The 23,745-nt window shown below is 48.2% G+C and overlaps 1 protein-coding gene across 1 annotated transcript; it reads right to left on the reverse strand.

The window, feature by feature from the left end:
• Positions 1-5,076: 5,076 nt before the first annotated feature.
• ZNF212 (zinc finger protein 212) lies at positions 5,077-21,849 on the reverse strand. The gene is made up of 5 exons (XM_029921889.1): positions 21,726-21,849; positions 10,056-10,445; positions 9,806-9,932; positions 7,844-7,933; positions 5,077-7,134 (listed from the first exon to the last, which is right to left on the reverse strand). The coding sequence occupies exons 1-5, from the start codon at positions 21,747-21,749 to the stop codon at positions 6,278-6,280; spliced, it is 1,488 nt and encodes a 495-aa protein (XP_029777749.1). The 5' UTR covers positions 21,750-21,849; the 3' UTR covers positions 5,077-6,277.
• Between the last annotated feature and the right edge of the window lie 1,896 nt (positions 21,850-23,745).

The following is a 23,745-nucleotide window of genomic DNA, read 5'->3' on the forward strand; positions in this document are numbered from 1 at the left end:
CGGGCCCCTCCGGCCGGGCTCCAGCCGGAAGGGGGCGCGACCCGCGTGCAGGAGCCGCTTGGTGGACGCAGCCGTGGCCCCTAACCCCCCTCTAGGACGCTGCGGCCCCAGCGTCCCAGTTGGGAGAATCGGATCAGGCTGCTGATGAAACAAGCTTTCAAGACTCTAAGAAAATGTGGGAGTTTTCCTCTGTGTGGGGGAGGCAGGACAGTGCTCAGCGGGGAATCCGAAGTGTATGTAGATTTACCATTTTAACACCTCTAATGGATCCAAAGTGACTATTCGTTTGGGTAGACACGTTTTGCCCAGCAGTGGGGTAGGGCGGGACGGATAACTACTTGTTTCGTTTTCCCGAACAAATAGAAAGACCTCAGGAAAAAATTATTTCACTAAAAAAAAGAAAAAAGCTCTCCCTCCCTTCCCCAAAACCCCTCTGGGAATCCTGGGTCTCCTCCTCCTTCCCTGGGGCCTGCTTCCAGCCAACACTCGGTCAGCTCCGGCATGCTTTGCAGAGCTCTCTGGAGCCTTCTGTGCCACACCCAGCCTTCACTTGCCCATCAGCCACCAACCGGGGATCTTCTGTGGCTTTGACTCCGGGCTGGGTGGGCAGCCAGAGTAAATCCAACGCTAACACAGGCCCTGACACATCTTGAATAAACCAGTCTGAGCCCCATTTTCCTCATCTAGTTAACCACCGAATATAAAGTAAAATGTGCTTACGCAGTTAAACTTTTATTTTCTATCTTTTCTGCATTTCCCATTCATCCTAGTTTTTGTTCAAGTCGGAAAACAGTTCCCACTAGAAATTACTCTGCAGCTTTCTTTCTTTTTTTAGTATTTCCTGTTTTTGGAGGGAGGAGAGAAAATTATTTGCCCATATATTTGATCCAAGCAAAAGTGTGGTCAACTGACCCACAGTAAAGAAACTGATACTTTCTCCAAATAAGGTGCACCCCTGGGAATTGGGGCAAGCTTAGGAAGTGTTATTTTTATTTTTTTAGGAAGTGTTATTTATTTTTTTTTAATGTTCCTTTGAGAGAGAGCACAAGCGGGGGAGGGACAGTGAGAAAGAGGGAGACACAGAATCCGAAGCAGGCTCCAGGCTTCCATCTGTCAGCACAGAGCCCAATGCGGGGCTCCAACCGGTGAACTGTGAGATCATGACCTGAGCCAAAGTCAGATGCTTAACCAACTGAGCCACCCAGGCGCTTCAGTAAGTGTTATTTTAGTAAGAAATCAAATCAATATATGGCATCATTCATTGTGCAGATCTTTGTTGAAATAACCCAACCTAATAATTTGCAAATGTGTGCTGAAAACATTAAAGCATCCTTAGCATCTCATCAGGGGTGGGTGAGACAAAAGTATGAAGGATTATAAAATCCTGGTAAGTTGTGATCTTATAAAATAAGAATGAATGTCCAATGCAAAGAGAAAGAGTCTGGAAAATGGACATGCTGTGTTCGGGGAAGAGTGCTCTAATTTTTGACAGCTCTTACATTTTTGGAAAGTTTCTGTAAGTCAGTGGTCGTCAGCCTTTAGTAGGCATCAGGTTCCCCTGGCATGCGTGTTAAAACGCAGACTGCTGGGCCCCTGTCTCAGAGTGTCCAAGTCTGAGGCTTGGTGGGGGTGCGGTGGCCAGAACCTGCTCTTTTTTTTTTTTAATGTTTTATTTATTTTTGATACAGAGAGAGACAGAGCATGAGAGGGGGAGGGGCAGAGAGAGAAGGAGACACAGAATCGGAAGCAGGCTCCAGGCTCCGAGCTAGCTGTCAGCACAGAGCCTGACGCGGGGCTCGAACCCACGAACGTGAGATCTGACCTGAGCCGAAGCTGGAGGCTTAACCGACTGAGCCACCCAGGCGCCCCCAGAACCTGCTCTTCTAACTAGTTCCCCCGTGGCGCTGATTCTACGGACACGGCCATCACGCTGTGAGGACCACTGCCTTGTTTATCAGGTCCCACAGCTGCCTCCCATTCCCAAGCTCTTGATTTTATAAATATATTAAACAAAAAGCACAGAAACTTTACGCCATGATGTGGTTTAGTGAGCAGACCAGTCCGGTGTAGCTTTCTTTCAGCTTATTTTTTATTTATTTAATTTTGACAGAGAGAGGCAGAGACAGAAAGGGAGAGAGAATCCCAAGCACGCTCCATGCTGTCAGCGCAGACCCCAACGTAGCGCTCAGACCCACGAACCAGATCATGATCTGAGCCTAAATCAAGAGTCGGATGATTACCCGACTGAGCCACCCAGGAGCCCCTTGTGCAGTTACCCGCATCCTTAGTTATTAACGTCTCTGCCAAGGTGCAGGTCACTCTGCAGCAGGTGTCATCAGGCCTCTCCTCCTGACCCACTGAAACATTCCCATCCAAGGGGTAGGGGCGGCTCGGAAAGAGAATTCCTGTGCTGCCCCCCCCCACTCTATTTCCTGGCACGTAACTTAGATTAGGAACTGGACCCACCCAGAATTATAAAGCATTAGGAAGGGAAATATTAGCAGAGGGAGATCGGAAGTATGAACAACTCCCCTTCCTCTGGGGAGCCTTCCCTAGTTTAGACGATACGGACCTCCCTATTCTGGGAATACCCGTTATACACATGTTCGTTCCACCGATGTGGGGAGCGCGCATGTGTGTGCAGAGAGCCCTGGCACTCAGACCCGTGGAGTCTGGTCCCTGTCTTCAAAAGCATCACACCCTGTTGACTCTGCCTTGGCGATCTTGTCCATCCATCCTTGTCTGTCCCTCTTCCCACAGCAGCTGTACCCAGTCAGGTCTTCATTGGCTCTTGTTGGTCTCAGAAACCTAACAGATCACCCTACCCCAACCAAAAAGAAACAAAACTAAACACCCAGCCCCCATGATGTAACACTCATTACATTAATATTCCCAAATCACAGCTAGAATGACGTCACCTCTTTGCTCAAATGCTGAGCTCGCCGTTGCGAAGTCAACAAAATCCCAAGTCCTTAGCCTGACTGCAGCCTCTCTTTCCAACCACATCCCCACTATTTCCCTTCTTACAGCCCACCCTGCAGCCAGACCCTTTGTACATGCCCTATAATGTCTCCTTTTTTGCTTATGTGCTCCAAGAATCTCCTTCTTCCCTTTTTTTTTTTTTTTTTTTGATAGAATGAGTAGGGAAGGACAGAGAGAGAGAGAGAGAGAGAAATTCCAAGCAGGCTCCATACTGTCAGCATGGAGCTCAAAGTAGGGCTCAAACTCATGAACTGTGAGATCGTGACCTGAGCTGAAACCAAGAGTTGGATGCTCAACCGAGCCCCCCGGGGGCCCCATCCTTCTAGGTCCAGTTCAAAAGTCACCCTCATGGTGCCCGGGTGGCTCAGGTCACGATCTTGTGATTTGTGAGTTCAAGCCCCAAGTTGGGTTCTGTGCGGACAGTGTGGAGCCAGGCCGACATCAGCTCATGTCATGGTCTCACATTTTGTGGGTTCGAGTCCCACGTCGGGCTCTGTGCTGACAGCTCAGAACCTGGAGCCTGCTTCGGATTCTGTGTCTCCCTCTCTCTCTGCCCCTCCCCTGCTCACACTCTCTCTCTCTCTCTCTGAAAAATAAATACAACCGCCAGGACAAGGACGCTGGTAGCATAAAGGATGTGGTCAAGGGCAGGGCAGTGGTCAGGCTCCTGGACAGAGTAGGCGGGTGACAACCGGGACCCTACCCTGCAGGAACAGGAGGAGACAGGACGGGTCAGAGCCACTCATGTTCGGCACTGAACTCTTCCTTATGTGCTGATTTAAAATTTTCTAACTTGATCATCCTTGTCCCTCAGACAGCTCCATTTCCGGTTCCCTTCTCAGCACCTGGTGAAGCAGGCAAAGGCTGACATTTTGTATCACTCAAGAAGGGTCCTATGTTCAGAGACTGCCCTGGAGATCCTGTTGAAACCAGCGGGCCTGCGTCTGCATTTCTACAAAGTTCCCGGGGATGCCGGCGCTGCTGGGGCAGAACCCAAGCTTGGGGTAACAAGGCGCAGAACCCAGCCTGGACCCGAGGTGCTTGATTACGGTCACCCCGAAGCACCCAGGTCAAGGGTGTGGGCTCTGAAGCGAGGCGGCCTGGGTTCCCAGCGAACTCCACCTGTTACTTCAGCATTCTGAAATGCTTCCCACGGGTCATGTGCAAAATGGGGTAAAATCGTACCCACCACATTGGCTTGTGTGAGGACCAAGTTCATTTTTAAGAGTGCCTCACACATGGCGCTCAGCAATGATCACTGTGGTCCTAATGCCTGTAAATCACTCTCCTGCCTCAGGGAACACTTACCTGCTTTTGTTTTCTTTTTTTTTTTTTTTTTGAGACAAGAGAGAGAAAGCGAGAGAAGGGGGAGGGTCAGAGAGGGAGATACAGAATCTGTCAGCACAGAGCCCAACCTCACGAACTGACTAAGCCACCAGGTGCCCCCCGATCCCCACAGTGCAAGACAAAGCCCGGTCACACCAGGAGCCTCCCTGGCAGGTAAGGCTAATCAAGGATGGACGGAGGGAGGTCCAGGGTGCACGAAGCCTGGGGGCAGGGGCCCGCAGAAGGAGCGGAGGAGAGCGGCGCCAGAGGCTTCCCCGCCGTAGGGGGAAGGAAGGAAGCGGAGCCCCCCAGCTGACCATGGCGCCCCCCTGCGCGGGTTCTCTGCCAGGACCGTCCCGGACCTCACAGCCTCCGCTGTACTTCCTCGTTTTTATGCCGACATCCCACTCACGGCTCTCCTAGGCAACTGCAGCGCCTCTGAGGTGTAACCTTTGGGTTCTAGGCCTTCTTACAAAATGCTGTCACAGACCTCACTCACTTCCTTACGTGTCCCCACTCGGCACTGAACGGTTCAGACCAACCGCCCACGTGGCCACATGCGCACCCAAGCCGACATTCCTAACTGCTGCCCAGGACTCCCTGATGTCCTCCCTCACTGACCTCTCTTCCTGCCATCTTCCAACAACCAACACCCGGACGGTCTGCGGCCCTCGACCACCGCGACAGGGACCCACGAACCTCCTCACACGCGCCCTCCTCCCATCTGTGCTAGACTGGCACCCCTCCATCTCCGTATTCTTGACAAAATGTGAAAAATATCCAACAAGAGCATTTTTTTATTTTTTTGCTAGTAGCAAGTTTTATTCTAGGCAACTGCAAATCATCAAAGGGAACACTCATATAGGACCCAGAAGCCCACTCCCATCTCCCCAAACAACAGTGAGGCAAGCATTCAACACTCTCGAGAAATACGCATCGCTGTGCTTTTTCCCCACCATCTCTGAACAGTCGATCCCAGACTAATTTGGAAAATGTGTCATCGACACAGTCTCAAGAAACAACTGGTGCAGTAAGAACAAACTCCAACACCCACAGGGACGAGGCAGACAACCGTAAGTCACGAAAGCAGTCTCCTACCCAGGGCGGCTGCAGGCCCCAGCAAGGGCCGGGTGGGAAGAGGGAGAAGGTTCCGGTGAGAAACCGGGATTCCGAGCAACAGGATGCTCTTGGCTCCATTAGGGACTCTGTGTTCTCGGCAGGGGCTCTGGGGTCTGCCCCCGCCCCGCCCCGCTCCTCCTCTGCATTCAGCTGGCCCCTAGTGAGACTGCCAAGGACCCCCATGAGAGGGGCCCGGCACTCTGCGCCCTGGCCTCTGGCCTAGCGAAGCGGGGGTGGGCGAGGAGAGCCCCATAAACAAATCCCTCCTAGAGGGCAGGCCCAGTCCCCATGTCAGGAACAACCTCTACAATGCTGGAAACTTCAAAAACAAGGTCAGACTGTATTTTTTAAAATCAACTAAAATCTAATTCCCAAAAAAGTTTCTTCAGAACAGGGTAAGCGGTCATTTAAATTATTTCCTCTACTTGTTATTAACAAAGAGACTAGAAAAGAAGAGGAAAGAGAGGGTTATATGCTTCCCAGAGCGCTCTCACGCCCCTGCTCGCTCCGCTGACCCCGCCCGACCGCCTGGGAAGACCTGAGACGCTGGGACAGGCGCTGGCAGCAGCCACCGGCCCCTGCAGGCTCGGAGAGCCAACCCCAGCCACGAGTGTCAGCCCGGATGAGAAACCCAGAGCCGCCCCGCAGGGGCGAGGCGGAGGGGGAGGCGCGGCCCGGCTCCTCCTCTTCCACACGTTTCACAACAGGGTCCGGGCTCAGCCTGGCCAAGGGAAGGCAAATCAGCGCCACTCCCCTCGGGAAGAAGTGCGTCCCTGACTCTGCACAGTGTCTCTTCGGGGGGACCCATGCCAGCCCCTCCGCCCCCCGGCCGGACGAGGGGCCGGCGCCCTTAGAGCAGGCCGTTGGGCCTCCCGGGCGCCAGGGCCAGCCCGCCCCGCTCCCGCTGGTGGATCTTCTGGTGCTGCAGGAGGTGCTGCTTCTGGACGAAGCTCTTCTCACACTCTGAGCAGCTGTAGGGCCGCTCGCCCGTGTGGATGCGCTGGTGCCGCACCAGGTCGGACGGGTGGCTGAAGCTCTTGCCGCAGTAGCCGCAGAGGAGGGAACTCCGGCTCTTCCTCCAGGGGATGTGGCCAGGCAGGGCCACCAGGCTGTTGGGCGAGAACCTCTCCTGGACGGAGTGGCCGGCCCCGGGCGCGTCCTGCAGGTGGCAGCGCTGGTGGATCACCAGGCTCACCCTGCAGCTGAAGCTCCGCAGGCACACGTCACACTGGTGCAGCCGGGCCCTCTTGGACTGGGGCTGAAGCCGGGGCCGGGGTCGAAGGCTCTCCTCCGGCTCCGAGGCCGTACCCGGCTCCGAGTGGGTGTGCAGATGCGCGGCCAGCTGCTGCTTGTAGCGGAAGCTGATCTGACACTCGGAACACTCATAGGGGCCAGAAGCATCCCTTTTCAGCTTTCCGCCCGGGCCGCACTCCTGACCCAGCGGCCCCTGCCTACCAGGCTCCTGCCCCGGGGGGCAGCCCAGAACGCCGCCACCACCAGCGTCTCTACCGCCCTGGATGGGGCCCTCCAGACTAGTGTCCCCTGGGCCTGAATCCAAGAAGACAGAACCACCCTGACCGCCCCAGAGTTCAGCATGCTCTGGGCTCAGGAAAGCGTGCTCTTCGGCGAGGCCTGAGAATTCTCCGGGAAGATCCGCAGAGCCTTCCTGAGCGTACTGCATCTCCTGCTTGATCATAACCCCTCCTGCTGCCAAGAGAAAGAGCAACAAAAAAAGATCACATTCTAGCACTTCTGGTTTCTTCAGAACTACACAAACATCGGGGAATTTGAGAAGGGCTCAAGTCCAAGCACCTCAAGATCAAGGGACTTAGGACAATTTGGAGGAGAAGGAGTCTGGGTCCTAAGACCTGGAAACCTAAACCCATGTTCACGAAGGGAAATCTGAGCACTGCTGTGCTGGAACAGTGTTATAAATGATAGCTCTGTAAGTCTGTCCACAAGTTTGTATTCAATTCCTATGAAAACATGGCAAAATGTACCACAGCAACTATACTAATTCAAGGTTGTTAAAATAATGTGAATGATTAAAAAAACCAATCCTTACACCTTCCTGCACACCCCCCAGAGCAGCTGGCGGAGCAATGCCCTGCCTGCCCCTCCCCTTGACGGCCTCACTCCTAGCCTCAGTCTTCCGCGGATTTACTGAGAGCGGTTATGTACTCTCCTCGGTACAGCACAGCCGGCGGGAGGTCGGATACGGTCACAACACGTGAGACCTCCACAGTGGTAAGGAGTTAAGATGCGTGTATCAGGCGGACTCCTGAAAACCATAAAGGAACCTCACGGAAGTGATACCGGATGAGGCTGCTGACAATGCTGGCAGCTGGGCGGTGGGAAAGCTTGCTGTAGGCTGCGGGGAGCAGGGAGGGGGATGGAATATTCTGCTGCCACTCACCTGGGTGGGCGCCACCTGGGCCTTCATCCTCCAAGTCACCCAGCATCCCTGGGCCCAACTCCGCTGCTTCTTCCGGCGGGCCAAGAACCTCTGGGTTGGAAGAGGCAGAGTGTGAGCCCAGGAAGGAGTAGAGCTCACCGAGCACCAGTCAGTTGCCAACGAACAAGGTGACCAATGCCAGAGGGTTGTCATTAAAAGTTGAAAAGAGGGGCGTCTGGGTGGCTCAGTCGGTTAAGTGTCTGACTTCAGCCCGGGTCCTGATCTCACAGTCTGTGGGTTTGAGCCCCGCCGTCAGGCTCTGTGCTGACAGTTCAGGACCTGGAACCTGCTTCGGATCCTGTGTCTCTCTCTCTCTCTCTGCCCCTCCCCCACTTGCTCTCTGCCTCTCTCAAAATAAAGACGTTAAAAATAATCATAATAAATAAGTAAATAAATAAATAAATAAATAAATGAATGAAAGTTGGAAAGACTCAAGGGCTACGGTTCTTGCCACTTTCCCCTGGCAGTTTGGGACAACTGCAGGAAGAGAGCCAATTCGAGAGATCTGTTCAGTCTGCAGCCACCCTCTGCACTCCCGCATTACTTACTGTGGCTCCAGTGCTCCGGCTCTGGGGCCGCTCCCCTCCCCCCACCACTCTGCCCTCCCTTGTACAGGGTTTCAAGTGCTGCTTCCTTTCAGGGTATCTCATTTCAGCCCCGCTGACACATGGCAAGGGAAGGCAGGCGCCATGGTCCCCGGCTAGGACAGTCGAGGGGACTGCCACTGGAATGCGTAACTCAGCTGAGGTCAAGCAGTCCCCTCTCTGGCTCATCTGCCACCTCCCTCTCTGCTCCGGTCACACTGGCCCTGGTTTGTTTTTTTTTTTTAATGTTTATTTATTTTTGAGAAAGAGAGAGCGTGAGCAAGTGGGGGAGGGGTGGAGAGAGAGAGGAAGCTGGGATCTGAAGCGGGCTCTGTGAGGAAAGCAGAGAGCCGGATGCAAGGCTGAAACTCACAAACCGTGAGATCATGACCCAAGCCGAAGTTGGATGCTTCCTGACTAAGCCACCCAGGCGCCCCTCACACTGGCCTTTCTGACATTCCTCCACGGAACTCAGCTTTTTTTTTTTTTTTTAATGTTTATTTATTTTTGAGAGAAAGAGAGTGCTAGTGGGGGAGGAGCAGAGAGAGAGACACTTATGTAACATTCTTTTCCATTTTCTTTTTTAATGTTTATTTTTGAGAGAGAGTGCCCGAAGGGGGGAAGAGCACAGAAAGGGAGAAAGACAGAGGATCCAAAGCGGCTCTGGGCTGACAGCAGAGAGCCGGATGCGGGGCTCCAACTCACCAGCCGCGAGATCATGACCTGAGCCGAAGCTGGACGCTTAATGGACTGAAGTCACCCAGGCACCTCCACGGACCTCAGTTTTAAAAGATTTTGTCTACCAAAATCTAAAGTACAAGCTAGAATTCTATACACAAAGATATGTATCTACCAAGCAGCACCTCTAATTAACACCAAGTCGACACTGAACTCACAGTGACCGGATGTAATTCTAGCCAAACGCCAAGGAAATGTTTTGGTTAGCCTGCGCTGCCCGCCTCATCTCAGGTAACAAAGGATTTCTTGTCAAACAGTTTAAGTTTTTATTTTATTTATTTATTTTTTTAGTTTAAGTTTTTAAAACAGCATGAGGAACCCTGGCCACGCTACACTAGAATGCAGACGACGTCTTACCTACTAGGGAGAGCTGTCGTCAAGAACTGACCATGTGACAGAGAAGAAATCCAAAATCCACACCAGCAAGGCGCTTCTAAACGTCTGCGTGAACTGAGGCCCTAGAGATTCCCAGGTCTCGACCCGGCCCAGATGGACGGGGAAGCCGCGGCCGCCTAGACTCACAGGCGTGGTCCGAGTCACAGCTCGTGGCCAGGGACGGAAGAGGCGCGGAAGAGAACCCCAGGGAGAACCCGCTACGTACTCAGAGAGACCAGGGCCTCGTAGTTGCTCTTCATCACGTTTCGGTAGAGCTCCTTCTGCCAGTCCTCCAGGGTCTCCCACTCCTGCTCGGAGAAACACCCTCCGTCGTTTTCCAGTGGCCGGGGCACCTGAAATCACAAACACGGCACCGTGAGCATCACCAGCCACGGCTACGAAGCAGAAGCCGGCAATTCAGAATCCTCAGTAATAAAAGGCTGGGCTCCCCATCTCTTAATCCCCGAGGGGACTACCTTGGGGGCCTCCCCTTTGCCATCGGGCGGCAGGCGCAGCACCCAGAAGTTTCGGTTTCTCAGCAGGTTCTCCATGTTCTCCAGGCGCCTCTGCAGCAGCCCGTACTCCTGCAGCAGGGTCTCCAGCACGGCCCACTTGCCATCCAGCTGGTTCCCGAACTCCACGGCCGTCTTCTCGCAGTCGGCCAGCTTCTTCTCGGCCGTCCCCGTCCGCCCCTCCAGGCTCTGTATCCTCGCGGCCTGGGCCTCCATCTTCCTCTCCACGGCCTGAAGGGCGGCCACCACCGTCCAGAGTGAGATCTCTGTGGTCTGCAGATAGGAGCCTTTCTCGGACTCTTGCGGGGGCAATGTGGACGAGGCCAAAGGTGTGGAGCGGCGTTTCCTCCTGTGCTGAAGAATCAGACACAGGGTCAGTGTCATTTCCAAACATCACGGAAAGAAAACAATGGGTCCAGGGGTCCAAGAGTGTTTAGAGCTACCTGGTTTCTACCTTTTACTTTTTTTTTTTAAAATGCATGCTCTTTTATATTCTGATGCTGGAAATGGTACATGGATGTTGTAGTAAGGAAATACTGAAAAGTAGAAAGAAAAAGTTATGCAAAATACCACCATCCAGAAGTAAACTGTTAGATTTTTGGTGTATTTCTTTAAGGTTTTTTTTAAATGTTTATTTATTGCTGGGGCGGGGGGAGACAGTGTGAGCAGGGGAGGGTACAGAGGAAGCCACAGAATCTGAAGCAGGTGGGGCTCGAGATCATGACCTGAGCCAAAGTCAGACACTCAACCGACTGAGCCACCCAGGCGCGCCTGTAAGGTTTTTTTTTTTTTTTTAATCTTTTACCTTATCTATTTTCCCAAAGTTGAAATCATTTTGTACATAATGTTGTGTTACCTGCTTTTCACTCTTAGCATACCCTCGAAGCCCAACAAAGACACAAGTCCTCGGGAGGACCCACCGAGAGCAGCTAGCACAGTGAGTAACACCTAAATGTTTCCTGGCGCGACGTGAGGCCACGGACATTCGCCTCACGCTTCGCATTTTTATGACCTGTCCCTGACAACAGGAGAAATCACTGCAGCTGAAGCTCAACATGACTGAAGCCGACGTCTGGGAAGTCTTCCCACGACTCCCTCTCGCCCCGTGGGACCACTGCGTGTGCATCTCAGTCCGAAACCCCCTGAGGCTCATGTTCTTTGATCCAGCAGACGCATCGTTCAAGGCTGCTTCTCCATCCACACAGACTACACTCAGATCCAGACACTGAGAGGAAGCATCTCTGGAAGCAGAGCTGGGGCCAGGACGTAGGGTCTGGAGAAACAGGGGCCAAAATGCAACCGACGGGCCCACAACTGAAAACGTAAGCGTGGCCATGACCTACTCCAGTGACTCAACTCGGTTCATTATGGAACATGTGGGTGAAAAGCTGAACTATCGCCCCTAAAAACGATTTAAATCAAAGTTTAAAGTTAAAGATCGATACAAATGAAACAGGACACAATACGAGGCTGTGGGCAGACTCATTTCAGCACATGTTCTGCTCTTCCCTTTCAGTCACTCATCTCCAGCTGCAGCTCCGCACAGCTTCCCCAGCGGCCTGCTGGGCGCCTCCAGCGGACAGGAAGGTGGGCCGGCGTCAGCGCAAGGGAGCTATTCCTCTCCTCTGGCACAGAACAAAAGGCTGCAAGGCGGGCTAAATCAAGCTACTTCTATTTTGAATGATCTATTGAGATGGAAACAATTCAAATGTCCAAGGACTGGTGAATCAATAAACAAACTAGGGTCCATTCTTATGTTACTGGTTGAATTTTGTTTCCCCAAAAGATGTTGATGTCCCAACCCCGAGAACCTCAGAATGTGGGTGGTCAGAATGTGATCTTATCTGTGTAGCTGCTGCTGCTTCTTTTTTTTTAAGATTTTAGGATTGTCAGTAATCTCTACACCTACTGGCTCGAACTCACAACAGCGAGATCAAGAGTCTCGCACTCCAGTCATCCAGGCAGCCCCGGCTGTGATCTTATTTGGAGACAAGAACCTTTATAGAGATAATCAAGTTAAATGAGGCCATTAGGTGGGCTCTAACCAAGTATGACTGGGCATCCCCACCGAAGGGGAAATCCGGCAGACAGACGTGCACTTCGGGGAGACCATGTGAAGACACCCACAGGACGGTGGAGGGCAGAGGTCGAGTTCTGGTGCCACAAGCCAAGAGAGCGCCTGGGGCACCAGAAGCACTAAGAAAAGCCTGGAAGATCCGATTCTCCAGCTCGGGGGACATCCTGACTTTAGACTTCCAGCCTCCAGACCCGCGAAGACAGCACACCTCTGGTGTTGAAGCCTCCCAACGGGCAGCACTTTGTTACAGCAGCCTTGGGGAGCTAATATACCACACAAGAGAGTATGATTACATTATTAATATATTAATAATTAACATATAATCCTACCTTAGCCATAAAAAAGAACAAACTATTGACACACAGAACAACATGGACGGATCTCAAAATCATTATGCTAAGTGAAAGAAGCCAGACACAAAATGCCACCCACTCTATTCCATTTACATGACATTCAGGAAAGGCAAAACAAGAGAGACAGAAAGCAGATGAGTGGTTGCCGGGGGCTGGGGGGGGGGGGGGAGGCAGAGAAGGAGAGCGAATGCAAAGGAACATCTTCTGGAGTGATGGGAATATTCTACATTTTGTAACCTGATGATGGCTACACATTTGTCAAAACTCACTGAACTGTGCGGCTGAAGAGTGAATTTTACTGGATGTAAATTATATCTCCCTAAGCACGACTCAGAACACCCAAGACAGAAGAAAATGTTAGCTGCCATGAAAGTCGCATAAACACAGTCTAAAAAAACAAACAGGGAGAGAATCTATGTAAACAGGGTATGAAGTGGAAAGAAAAGATAACAACCCCAAAATAAAACTGCAAACTAAGCAACCAGGAGAGCAGACACACAAGCGGTCAAGCAGCAGGCAGGACGGCAAATATAACCAAGTGGAACCGCTCCCCCCGCCCCGCTCCCAGGCTGACAGACTTGGAAACGAGGGATAAGGAACTACATTCAGGGCGCACTAGGAGAGAAAACCGGCACTTCAGGGGCGCCTGGGCGGCTCAGTCGGTTAAGAGTCCGACTTCAGCTCAGGTCATGATCTTGCAGTCCGTGGCTTCGAGCCCCATGTTGGGCTCTGTGCTGACAGCTCGGAGCCTGGAGCCTGCTTTGGATTCTGCATCTCCCCCTCTCTCTCTGACCCTCCCCCACTCTCTCTCTCTAAATAAAGACATAAAAATAAAAAAAAAAAGAAAACTGGCACTTTCATAACACTCCCAGAAGGACTGACAACTACTGCAAACTTTAGGGAAGAATATCTCATAAAAGTCACTAAAAACCATCTCCCCTAGCAGTCCTAGTTACAAGAATCATCTTACAAAAACAAATGGCATTATTTACTGACATCCATACAAAAATTACTGATAACACCCTTTGGAACAGTCACAGCCTGGAAGTAATCTAGATGTCCATTCATAAAGGAATGCTTCAATAAATTATGGCACAACCAAACATGAGTTTTAAAAATAATGAGTTAAATCAATGTGTATGGTTCAGTAGAGTTTTCAGCACACTGCTGATTAAAAATCCAACTTTTAGGGAAATGTATGTGTTATTTTTTAATGTTTGGGCTCTGTGCTGAGAGCTGAGAGTTTGATGCGGGGCTCAAACCCATGAACCACGAGGTCATGACCTGAACCTGAGTCAGAAGCTCAACCGACTGAGCCACACAGGTTCTCCGGGAAATATATTTATTATGATCCCACTTTCCTAAAGAAAAGAAGATATACAGTATATGTTTGTTTCAGCCCACAGAGGAGTCTGGAAAAATATTCAATAAATTATTAACATGACTTACCTTCAGGGACATGAGTGGGAGGGATTTTAATCTTTCCTTGTCAACTACTGTTTGTCTTTGTCAAAAAACATGCATTTTTTTCCTGTAATTTTTTTTTACATAAATTCCATATTTAAGAGTATTCCCGACAGCAGTGAAAAATACAAAAAGTACACTTACTGGGGTGCCTGGGTAGCCGTTTGTTAGGCATCTGACTTCAGCTCAAGTCATGATCTTGTGTTCATGAGTTCGAACCCCACATCGGGCTCTCTGCTGACAGCTCAGAGCCTGGAACCCACTTTGGATTGTGTCTCCCTCTCTCTCTGCTTCTTCCCCCACTCGCACTCTCTCCCTCTCCCTCTCTCAAAAATAAATAAACATTAAAAAAATTTTTCTAAAATACTTTTCTGTTAACCATTCCTCTGGATACTCCAGGGCAGCCCTGCCTGAGGGAGCTCAAGCCTCATACAATGGGCTGCAGCTCCGGCCGGAAACCCTCACCCTGAAGGATAAGGTCACCCTTCTTGCTAAGGAAGCTGCGGATCTGCTGGGGTGAAATACAAAACAAACACCCTCCCGAAGTGGAATTTGATTAAGGTGGACTAAACAGCATCTAAGGTCACTTCCAACTCCGATACACCATGATTTTTGATACTGAATAGTTTAAATAAGATACTTAATGCATAAGATATATAAGGTAGTGGCAACAAATCTCCACGTAACTACCACTCAGTTATAGATCGATAGCCTGTGAGGTCCTTTGTAGGACTCTCTGAAGTACTATCCTGAATTTGATTTTTCACTATTTTCTTTTTCAGGTTTTCACCATATGTTTGTTTCCAAAACAATGTATGTTCTTTAGTTTTATATATTTTAGGACTTTTTATAAATAGAATCCTTACTTCACAACTCCTAAGAATAAAATCCTGTTGTTGCAGATGGCTATAATTAATTCATTTTCACTTCTACAACATATTTCACTGCGTGCCGATTCCCCGATTTACTTTTCTGTTCCATTATTGATGCGTGCTCCCACCTGTGTCATTACAAACAGTGCCGTCGGGAGCAGGGCGATGCATGGCTCCTCACGCAGGCAAGTTTCCTGAGGGTAGAGTCCTAGGAAGGGAATTGTTGGCTAATAGGGTAAACAACTTGAACTTCCCTAAATATGCCACATGCTTTTTCTAAGGTGGTTCTATCAATGTCCTCCTACCAGAAGTAGGTACACATTCTGCATGCTCCCCAGCAACTAATACTTTAAATAAGACTGTCCTCTTGTTTCCGTCCCCGTTGTCCTTGATTCCTATATAAGTGCAAGCATATTTTACATGTTTACTGGCCACTCAAACTTCTTCAGTGAACTACTCGCTCATCTTTTACCCATTTATCTTTTGCGTTATCTGACTTCCTTACTATCTCAGAATTTCTCTGAGAATTCTGGAAACTAATCTTTATCCATGCTATGTGTGTTGCAAATATTTTGTCCTTATTTATGCATTTAAAAAATTCCTTGGGGCACCTGGGTGGCTCAGATGGTTAAGCATCTGACTTCGGCTCAGTCATGATCTCTTGGTGTATGAATTCGATCCCCATGTCAGGCTCTGTGCTGTCAGCTCAGAGCCTGGAGCCTGCTTCAGATTCTGTGTCTCCCTCTCTCTCTGCCCCTCCCCTGCTCACACTCTGTCTTTCTCACTCAAAACTAAATAAACATTAAAAAAAATTTAATTCCCTTTATTATTTTTGATTAAAAAATTAAATTTAATGTAGTTGAGTCTTATCAGTCGAAGTCAGACACTCAACAGACTGAGCCACCCAGGTGCCACATTCTGAGTTTATCAGAATTAATTCTTTTTGGTTTGAATTTCTGTGTCAAGTATAAAAAAAAATCTATATTCTACAATATTGTCTTCAAAACACTTCATAGTTTTTCCTTATGGGAATTCAAAAGATCTAATACAATATAATGAAAAATCCACCAATTTACCTAAAGATCTATAATGCTATCTCTGTCATGAATCAATTTTCATATATATCAATCTATCTCTGGCATTCCTACTCTTGAGCTAGAGGGTACTTTTCCTATGGTCTTCCCAATATATTTTTTTAAATAATTATTGATATCTGGCAAGACAAGTTCCACCTCGTTTTATAGGATTGACTATCCTGGCTGTTGATTTTACACACTTGAAAGGTTTCACAAAACTATCTTTAGAGATTTTGCCTGCATCAAACAACTAGATAAATTTGAGAAATGACATCTCTAGGATAAAATATTTCAATCCATATACACAGTATGCCACTCCTTTTCAAAGGTATTTTTAGTATCTTTCAATATCTTAACACATTCCCGAGGTACCTCTCTTATCACTGACTGCTACCTAACAAATAGTCCCAGTATTTAGTGGCTCAAGAAGACATCTGCTTTGCTCATGAATCTGCAATTCATGAAGGGTCTGTCAGGGACGGTGTGGTTCTGCTCCACTCCGTGTCCAGCGGAGCAACCCAGAGGCAGACAGGCTCCGGAAGTACCGGAGGAGTCCCAAGCCACATGGAGAAGGCACAAGGACACAGACACTCTGTTCGACAGCCCTGCCTCAGCTTCGAGTCCACAGTCAGTATCAACTGCCAGAACATGATTTCACTTCTAACAGGGCTCTTCTGCCCTCTTTATTTTTCTTCCCGAGTCTCTCTACACAGGCGTACCTCGGAGACCTTGCAAATTTGGTTTCGGAACACCGCAACAAAGCAAATACCACGATAAAGCAAGTCAAATGAATTTTTCAGTTTCCCTGTGCATATAAATGTATGCTATACTGTAATATATGGAGTGAGCACTAGTATTATATCTAAAAAAACAATGTACATCCTGTAATTAAAAAATACAGGGGCACCTGGTGGCTCACTTGGTGGAGCATCCAACTTCGGCTCAAGTCGTGACCTCACATCATGAGTTTGAGCCCCGCATCGGGCTGGCTGCTGTCAGCGCAGAGCCCGCTTCAAATTCTCTGTCCCCATCTCTCTGCCCCCTCCAGCTCGTGCTCTCTCAAAAATGGTATTTTTTTTTAAATACTGTATTGCCAAAAAAAATGCTAACCATATTCTGAACGTTTAGGAAATCATAATTACCGGTCACAGAACTTCATAACAAATATAATAATGAAAATGTTTAAAATATTATGGAAAGTACCAAATTAGGTCACAGAGACATGAAGTCAGTAAATGGTGCTGGAAAAATGGCACTGAGAGACTTGACATAGGGTTGCCACAAACCTTCAATTTGTAAAAAAGAAAAAAAATATTATCTACAAAGTGCAGTACAGCCAAGCTCAATAAATTGAGGTATGCCTATATATTGGTATTATATATTTACACATATATGGCTAAAAAAAATTCTCGGTCTGTGCTGTCCAGCAGCCACCAGAAAAAACACGTGGCTATCTAAATTAATAGAAACACAAAAACTCAGTTTCTCAGCCATACTAGCTATATTTCAAGTGCTTAATAGCCATATATTTGACTATGTGAACACTGACTATATTGAACAGTGCAAAACAGAGTATTTCCATAATCTCAGAAAGTTCTATTGGATGTGCTACACCCTTACTAATTCTTTCTCCGCTTGATAAAAACTAAGGTGGTATTAGTCTTCTACTATGCTAGTGAATTTTCCTTGTAGTTCTGTCAACTTTTGTTTTATATATTGTGAGGCTATGTAATTAGATGCAAAATATTAAAAATGTCGTATCAAGCTGGTAAATTGAGGCTTACCATTTTACAAGTAGTATTATCCCTTTATCCCTAGGAACATTAATATAGGTGAGCCAATTTTCTTTTGATTAATATTAGCCTGGTGTGTTTTCAAATTCTTTTATGTTCAACCATTTCTGTAGTTTCATCCTTTAGTTGTCTCTCTAATAAACCAGATAGTGGGATTTTCCCCCAATCTGATAATTTTTTGCCTCTTAACTAGAACATTTTGTCCATTTACATTTATTGTAATTGTTGATCTATTTTTATTGATTTTTACTTTGTACTATTTATCCTATCTCTCTTTTCATTGTCTTTTTCTTTTAGATGATTTTTTTCTTACTCTATCATTCTCCCTTCTAACTTGTATATTTTACAGCCAAGTTCTAGTCTGTTAGCAGGTATGTTAGATATTCCAGGAAGCTTACTCATAAAGACCTTCAAATAACTGAAATCTGAGCTCTTCCTAATTTTACATCAATGCTGCTATGTATTTTAATTTACCTTTGTTTTTAACCTCACAAAAGACTGTTTTATTTAATCAACATTTGTTTAGATTTACGCATTTACATAGATCATCATACTTTCTTACATTTTCAGACTTTTCATTTGGGAAGATTTTCCTTTTACCTAAAGTATACCCTTTACAATTTCCTTTATTGAGAACGTACTGGTAGTAAAATGTCAGTTGTGTCTGAAAATATTTTTTTATTTTAAATTTTTTTTAAGAAAACACACACAAGCAGGGGGCGGGGCGGGGAGAGTGGGGGAGAGTGAGAGACAGCGAGAGACAGCGAGAGACAGCGAGAGAGAGAGAGAGAGAGAGAGAGAGAGAGAGAATCCCAAGCAGGCTCCGTGCTCATGCAAAGCCTGATTCAGGGCACAATCTCACCACCCTGGGGTCATGACCGGAGCCCAAATCAAGAGTTGGACGCCCAACTGACTGAGCCATCCAAGTACCCCAGTCTGAAAATATTTGTTTTACCCTTATCTTTGAAAGATCTTTCACTGAGTGTAAAAATCTGGGATCACAGCTACTTTCTTTCAGTCTACTGATATCATTCTACTTTGTCTGGCTTCCATTGGTGCTGTTGAGAAGCTGGACCCCATTAATCTAAGGACAGTTCATTTGAAAGTACTCTCTTTTCTCTAACTGCTTTTACGAATTTTGTCTTATACTCTATACTTTCACTACTATGTGTCTAGGTAGAGGTTTTTTTCTGTTAATCTTGATTAGGATCCACTGGGTTTCTAATGTATTAGTGTTTGCATCAGTCCTATAATAGCCTCAGTCATTAGCTATTCATCAAATATAGCATCCAGTGCAGAGTGTTAAGTGCGCATTTTTCTTCTGGAATATCAGTGTTTTTCTTTTTTTTTTTTAATGTACTTTATTTTTGAGAGAGAAACCGCATGCAAGAGAGTGGGGAAGGGGCAGAAAGAGAAGAGGGACAGAGAATCCTAAGAGGGCTCCGAACTGACAGCAGAGAGCCTGATAGGGGCTAGAACCCACAAATCCTGAGATCATGACCTGAACTGAAGTCAGACACTTAACTGAACAGAACTCAGCCACCTGGGCACCCCTCAGTATGTTTTTCTTATGGAATTTTAATATCCAAAATCTTTGAAGGTCTACTTTTGTCCATTATTTTTACTACATTTTCCTTGTAGTTTTAATTGCTTGTTTGGTAGGTTTTTTATTGCAGACTTACTTTTCTTATAATTTTATATAAGGTAATTATTTGAAGTCTGAGCCAAATGCAGATTCCTCCAGAGATCTATGTTTATTTCTGATACACGGCAGTACTTTAAATTAGATTTTTGGGAGGTAGGGTGGGGTGAAATGCCTGTCTGGCTCAGTCAGTAGAGCACGCAACGCTTGATCTCAGGGTGGCTGAATTCAAGCCCCACACTGGGCATGGATTCTACGTTTTTAAGCTAATAAAAAAGTAAATATAAACTACATTCTGGGCTTGAGGTTTCTCAGATCATCCAGGCAGCATGAATTCAGGCAATAAACCCACACCAGAGTCACCATAAATTCTCAAGGGGCACCTTGCATCCGTGTCCCAGCACCAAGGTTTCCCACAATTTTCTTTGCAATACTGGGAGTAAGAGCTTACGTTCAGTTCACGCTGAGTGTTGTCCCTGGAAGTCTCCAGTTTAAGGATTTGGGGCAAGGAGCTTCATAGACGTGCCCCTTCCTCCACCTAAGTTTTGTCTTCTGTTTTTCAGGTCCTTTGGGGCCCCCAAAACACCAAAGATGACTGTTTCATAAATGCCTCCAAGTTGGCCTCAAAATTCATCTTTGGGCTCAGAGTATTCTTTACTAACACACATTTCAAATATATTTATGTGGTGTTTTTCTACCCCCGGCAGTTGTTGTTGTCTTCATCAGGGTGCCTGCAGGGTCAGTCAGTCAGTCAGACCACTGCTTGGTCAGTGTCAAAGGAAAGGTACAGAATCCTCATCTGAAGAGGTAGGATCTGAGAAGAGAAATAACCTGAGGAACGATGTACATACACTGTACAATGACAGATCTGTAAGTTACTTAAAGGGCAGTACGGGATCTCGGTGGAATTTTTTTTTTAATAATGTAGGATTCTTTGCTAGCTGTCAGCACAGAGCCCTACGTGGGGCTCAAACCCACGAACCTCCGATCATGACCTGAGCCGAAGCCGGACGCTTAACCGACTGAGCCACCCAGGCACCCCCTTGGTGGATCTTTTAAGGCTCTCTTTTGACAAGGTCTGTGGATGACCTGCACGTAAAGGTACACTGACCAAGTCAGAAAGAAGTGCTCTGGAAGCTAGCCACTTGTCTTCCTGCCCTGCGTTAGTACCAACTTGGTCGTGAGGAAAAGCCAAGTCTTTTGAACACAACAGCTTAGAGATCTGAAAAGACTCAGAGGGGGTAAATATTGTAAACATTTGTGTCTCTGCAATTTAACTGTAACTTCTTGAAAGCACACACCGTGTTCTCTTCTCCGAGTCTTCCAATCCCTTCTCTCTTGATTCTTACCCGCTTTCTATAAGAGTCAAATATCCGGCACCCTGCTCAGGATAAACTTTTCACCACAGGGTCCTAGCCCTCGATTCTCACCAAGATCTCACATAATTCTGAAAGCGTTTCTAGACCCAGAAATGCTTCATTTAAAAACTAATTTAATTCCCTCTGTCTTCTCCATAGCAAACCCTCTTGTGTTACCAAATTAACCACTAAAGTGAAACTGTCAGAGCTAGAAGGAACCTAGGGATCATCTAGCAACCGGTCCCAAATTCTCAATTTCTAGTCAAAGAAAGGGAGGCCCTGGGCAAACACAGTTGCCCACGATCAGTCAAATGGGTATTTGAGAGCTGAGTTACCCCGTTCCCGGATTCCCTAACCAGAATTTTCTTCGCCCCAAGCTCCGCGTCTTGACATTCCCTGAACGGGGGCGACGGGGGACCGGGGAGAGGGAGAGAGACCAAAGGGCGTCACAAGCAAAACCAGCAACTACTCTGTGAGGGACTATCTGTCCCCAAAGACAGGGAGGCCGGCCTGATTTCACCCTGTGGCTGCGACCCGAGTCCAGAAGTCTGTAGCAGGAAAGAGGGACGGAAAGAAAGAGCAACACCCAGCAAGCTGAGCACACGCGGGGAGGCCGCGAGCCCCGGGGTCCCGGAGCCCGTGCGCGCTCGCGGGCAGAGATGGCGACCCAGGGTTTCCAAAGCGCGCCACCTCTCCAGCCTGGAAGCGCAGGACGAAAAAGTGTGGGGACGGTCGCAAACCCAAGAACCCGAAACAAGCCTCGGAGAAGTTTCTCGGCGACGGTGCGTGACGCCGGGGCCCCGGCCCGACGCGGGAGGAACCGGAGAGGCAAAGGGCAGAGCCCGGGGGACGCGGGAGGGAGTCGGGGCTCGCCAGCAGCGGCCCCGCGAGCCCCCCGGACCCCCAGCCCCACCGGAGTCCGGACCTCGAAGCCCCGCCCCGGTCAGGAGCTCCGCCATCCCGAACGCGCCCGCGAGTCGGTGCCAGGAGGACCCTTACCCGAGTAGGCTCCGACTCCGCCATGGCTGCCAGTCGCCCCTCAACACCCGGGCCCCGCCTGATAACCCGCGGGCTGCGTGCCGGTCCCCTGGGCGCTCCCTGCCCCTCCTCGAAGCCGCCACCAGTGCCGTGTTGATACAAGGTGCATTGTGGGAGTTCGGCCCTCCGGCGCCGAGACCTGCTCCCGCCGCTCGTGCGCACCGCGCGGGATTCCTACGGCGCCCCCGTGCGGCAGGAGGGTAAACAGCAGCTCGGTGCTTGGGCCCAGAGTGTGCGACCTTAGAAGGGCTCCATCCCTCCAAATCCAGGGCAGGTTCACAATTTAAGGCAAACGTGGGCCTCTTCTACGTGCCCAGCAGTCGGAGAGGTGCTTTGAGGAATTCAAAAATGTATGAAAATGTATAAAAGTCAGACTTTGTTCTGAGGAAAGAATATATCATTTCATTGGGGAAAAGAGTTTTTTTCCCCCAGTTAGTTCATCTGTCATTTGGCTTTCTAGAAAGTAGAAATACACTTTCCCCACAGTGTGGGGTCAGGGTATCAGGACCAATCTTATGCACTATGGTAATCACACACCTCGGAAAATCCAAGTTGGCCCTGATTTCAAATGTTTAATCCAGTCCACATGTTACTGCTAGATGATGACTTTGGAATTCTGATTTGGAAAGCACGGCTGCATTCCCATTCCATCACCCAATACAAAACACTACTGCAACCATATTTGCCTAATTGGTACCACATTGTCTCTATAGAGACAGGCAATGAACTTCTCCTCTGAATTATAGCCATGAAGCTCTTCCCCTGAGAACCAAACTCTTAATAAGACCAACAGATAATTGTGTTCACACATAACTGACTCCTTTTTAGCATGCGGGGCTCAGGTCAGATTTTACCTCCTTAGAGAGACCTTCTCTGTGCACCCTGCCCATAGGCCATCCCAAGATACAATCCTGATACGCTGATCAAAATTTTTCCACAGCATTATCACTACCTGAAGTAACTTCATTTTTTCATTTGTTAACATGATAATTATGTGTCTGTCACTACAATGTCCCTCCACAGTACACACCATTTTGTGCACACAGATGTGTTCATAAAGATCTCTGGATTATTGAACGATGAATCAGAAAATAGGGATAGGTAAAGTCACTGCCAAGAGAAGCCATGGTATCCATGACAACCAGGTCAACCGGGCCAAGCTGAGGCACTAGGCAGTCATTGAGGTACGTCTAGGGTCTGACTGCCTTTCTCAAACCAACAAAAACTTACTCAGACACAGCAAAAAAAGGTATCACGATTGGATTGTGGAGACAGGCATGCCGGGACATAGGATACTGGGGTGATCAAGCGGTTGGTTCAGTTCGAGAACTCTCTATTTTGTTTCTGTGTTCACCGGGCAGTCTAATGATGTAGGTTCCCGTGTAGCTACTGGGCGACGTCATGAAGGTAAGGCTGACACACATGTCCAGTCCGCCCCTAGAAATGATTAAACTGATACTTTGGCTTGTCCATCAGTCTCTTCAGAATCACCATGACTCAGCACTCCTGACTCTGAGCCAGCAACAGTGGGAAAATATGTAGACCAAATTTTCAGGGTGCAAAGGAGGCGGCACCAAGCATTGGTCTGAATCTCACAGGCTTGCAGAGATGGTGTGCACAGCGACTTAGAAAGTGGAGCCAAAAAAAAAAAAAAAAAGAAAGAAAGTGGAGCCAAAGGGACCTAGGTGGCTCAATTGGTTAAGTGTCCAGCTTCGGGTCAGGTCATGATCTCATGGTTCGTGGGTTCAAGCCCCGCGATGGGTTCTGTGCTGACAGCTAGATCAGAGCCTGGAGCCTGCTTCGGATTCTGTACCTCCCTCTCTCTCTAACCCTCCTCTACTCGCACTGTCTCTCTCTGTCTCTCAAAAATAAATAAAAAACATTAAAAAAAAAAGAAAAAAAAGTGGAGCCAAGATTGGTGAAATGGGTGAAGAGCACACTTACCTGGATGAGCGCTGAGTAATTTATGGAATTGTTGAAT

The sequence above is a fragment of the Suricata suricatta genome, chromosome 2 (assembly GCF_006229205.1).
Source record: "Suricata suricatta isolate VVHF042 chromosome 2, meerkat_22Aug2017_6uvM2_HiC, whole genome shotgun sequence".
Classification (NCBI taxonomy): Eukaryota; Metazoa; Chordata; class Mammalia; order Carnivora; family Herpestidae; genus Suricata; species Suricata suricatta.

Excerpts from the sequence above, each read along its gene's own strand:
- ZNF212 (XM_029921889.1), bottom strand. The coding sequence starts at position 21,749 with ATGGCGGAGTCGGAGCCTACTCGG. Across the intron at positions 7,934-9,805 it reads CGAGGCCCTGGTCTCTCTGA|AGGTTCTTGGCCCGCCGGAA; the intron begins GTACGTAGCGGG and ends CTTCCAACCCAG. Across the intron at positions 7,135-7,843 it reads CCCAGGTGGCGCCCACCCAG|CAGGAGGGGTTATGATCAAG; the intron begins GTGAGTGGCAGC and ends TTCTCTTGGCAG.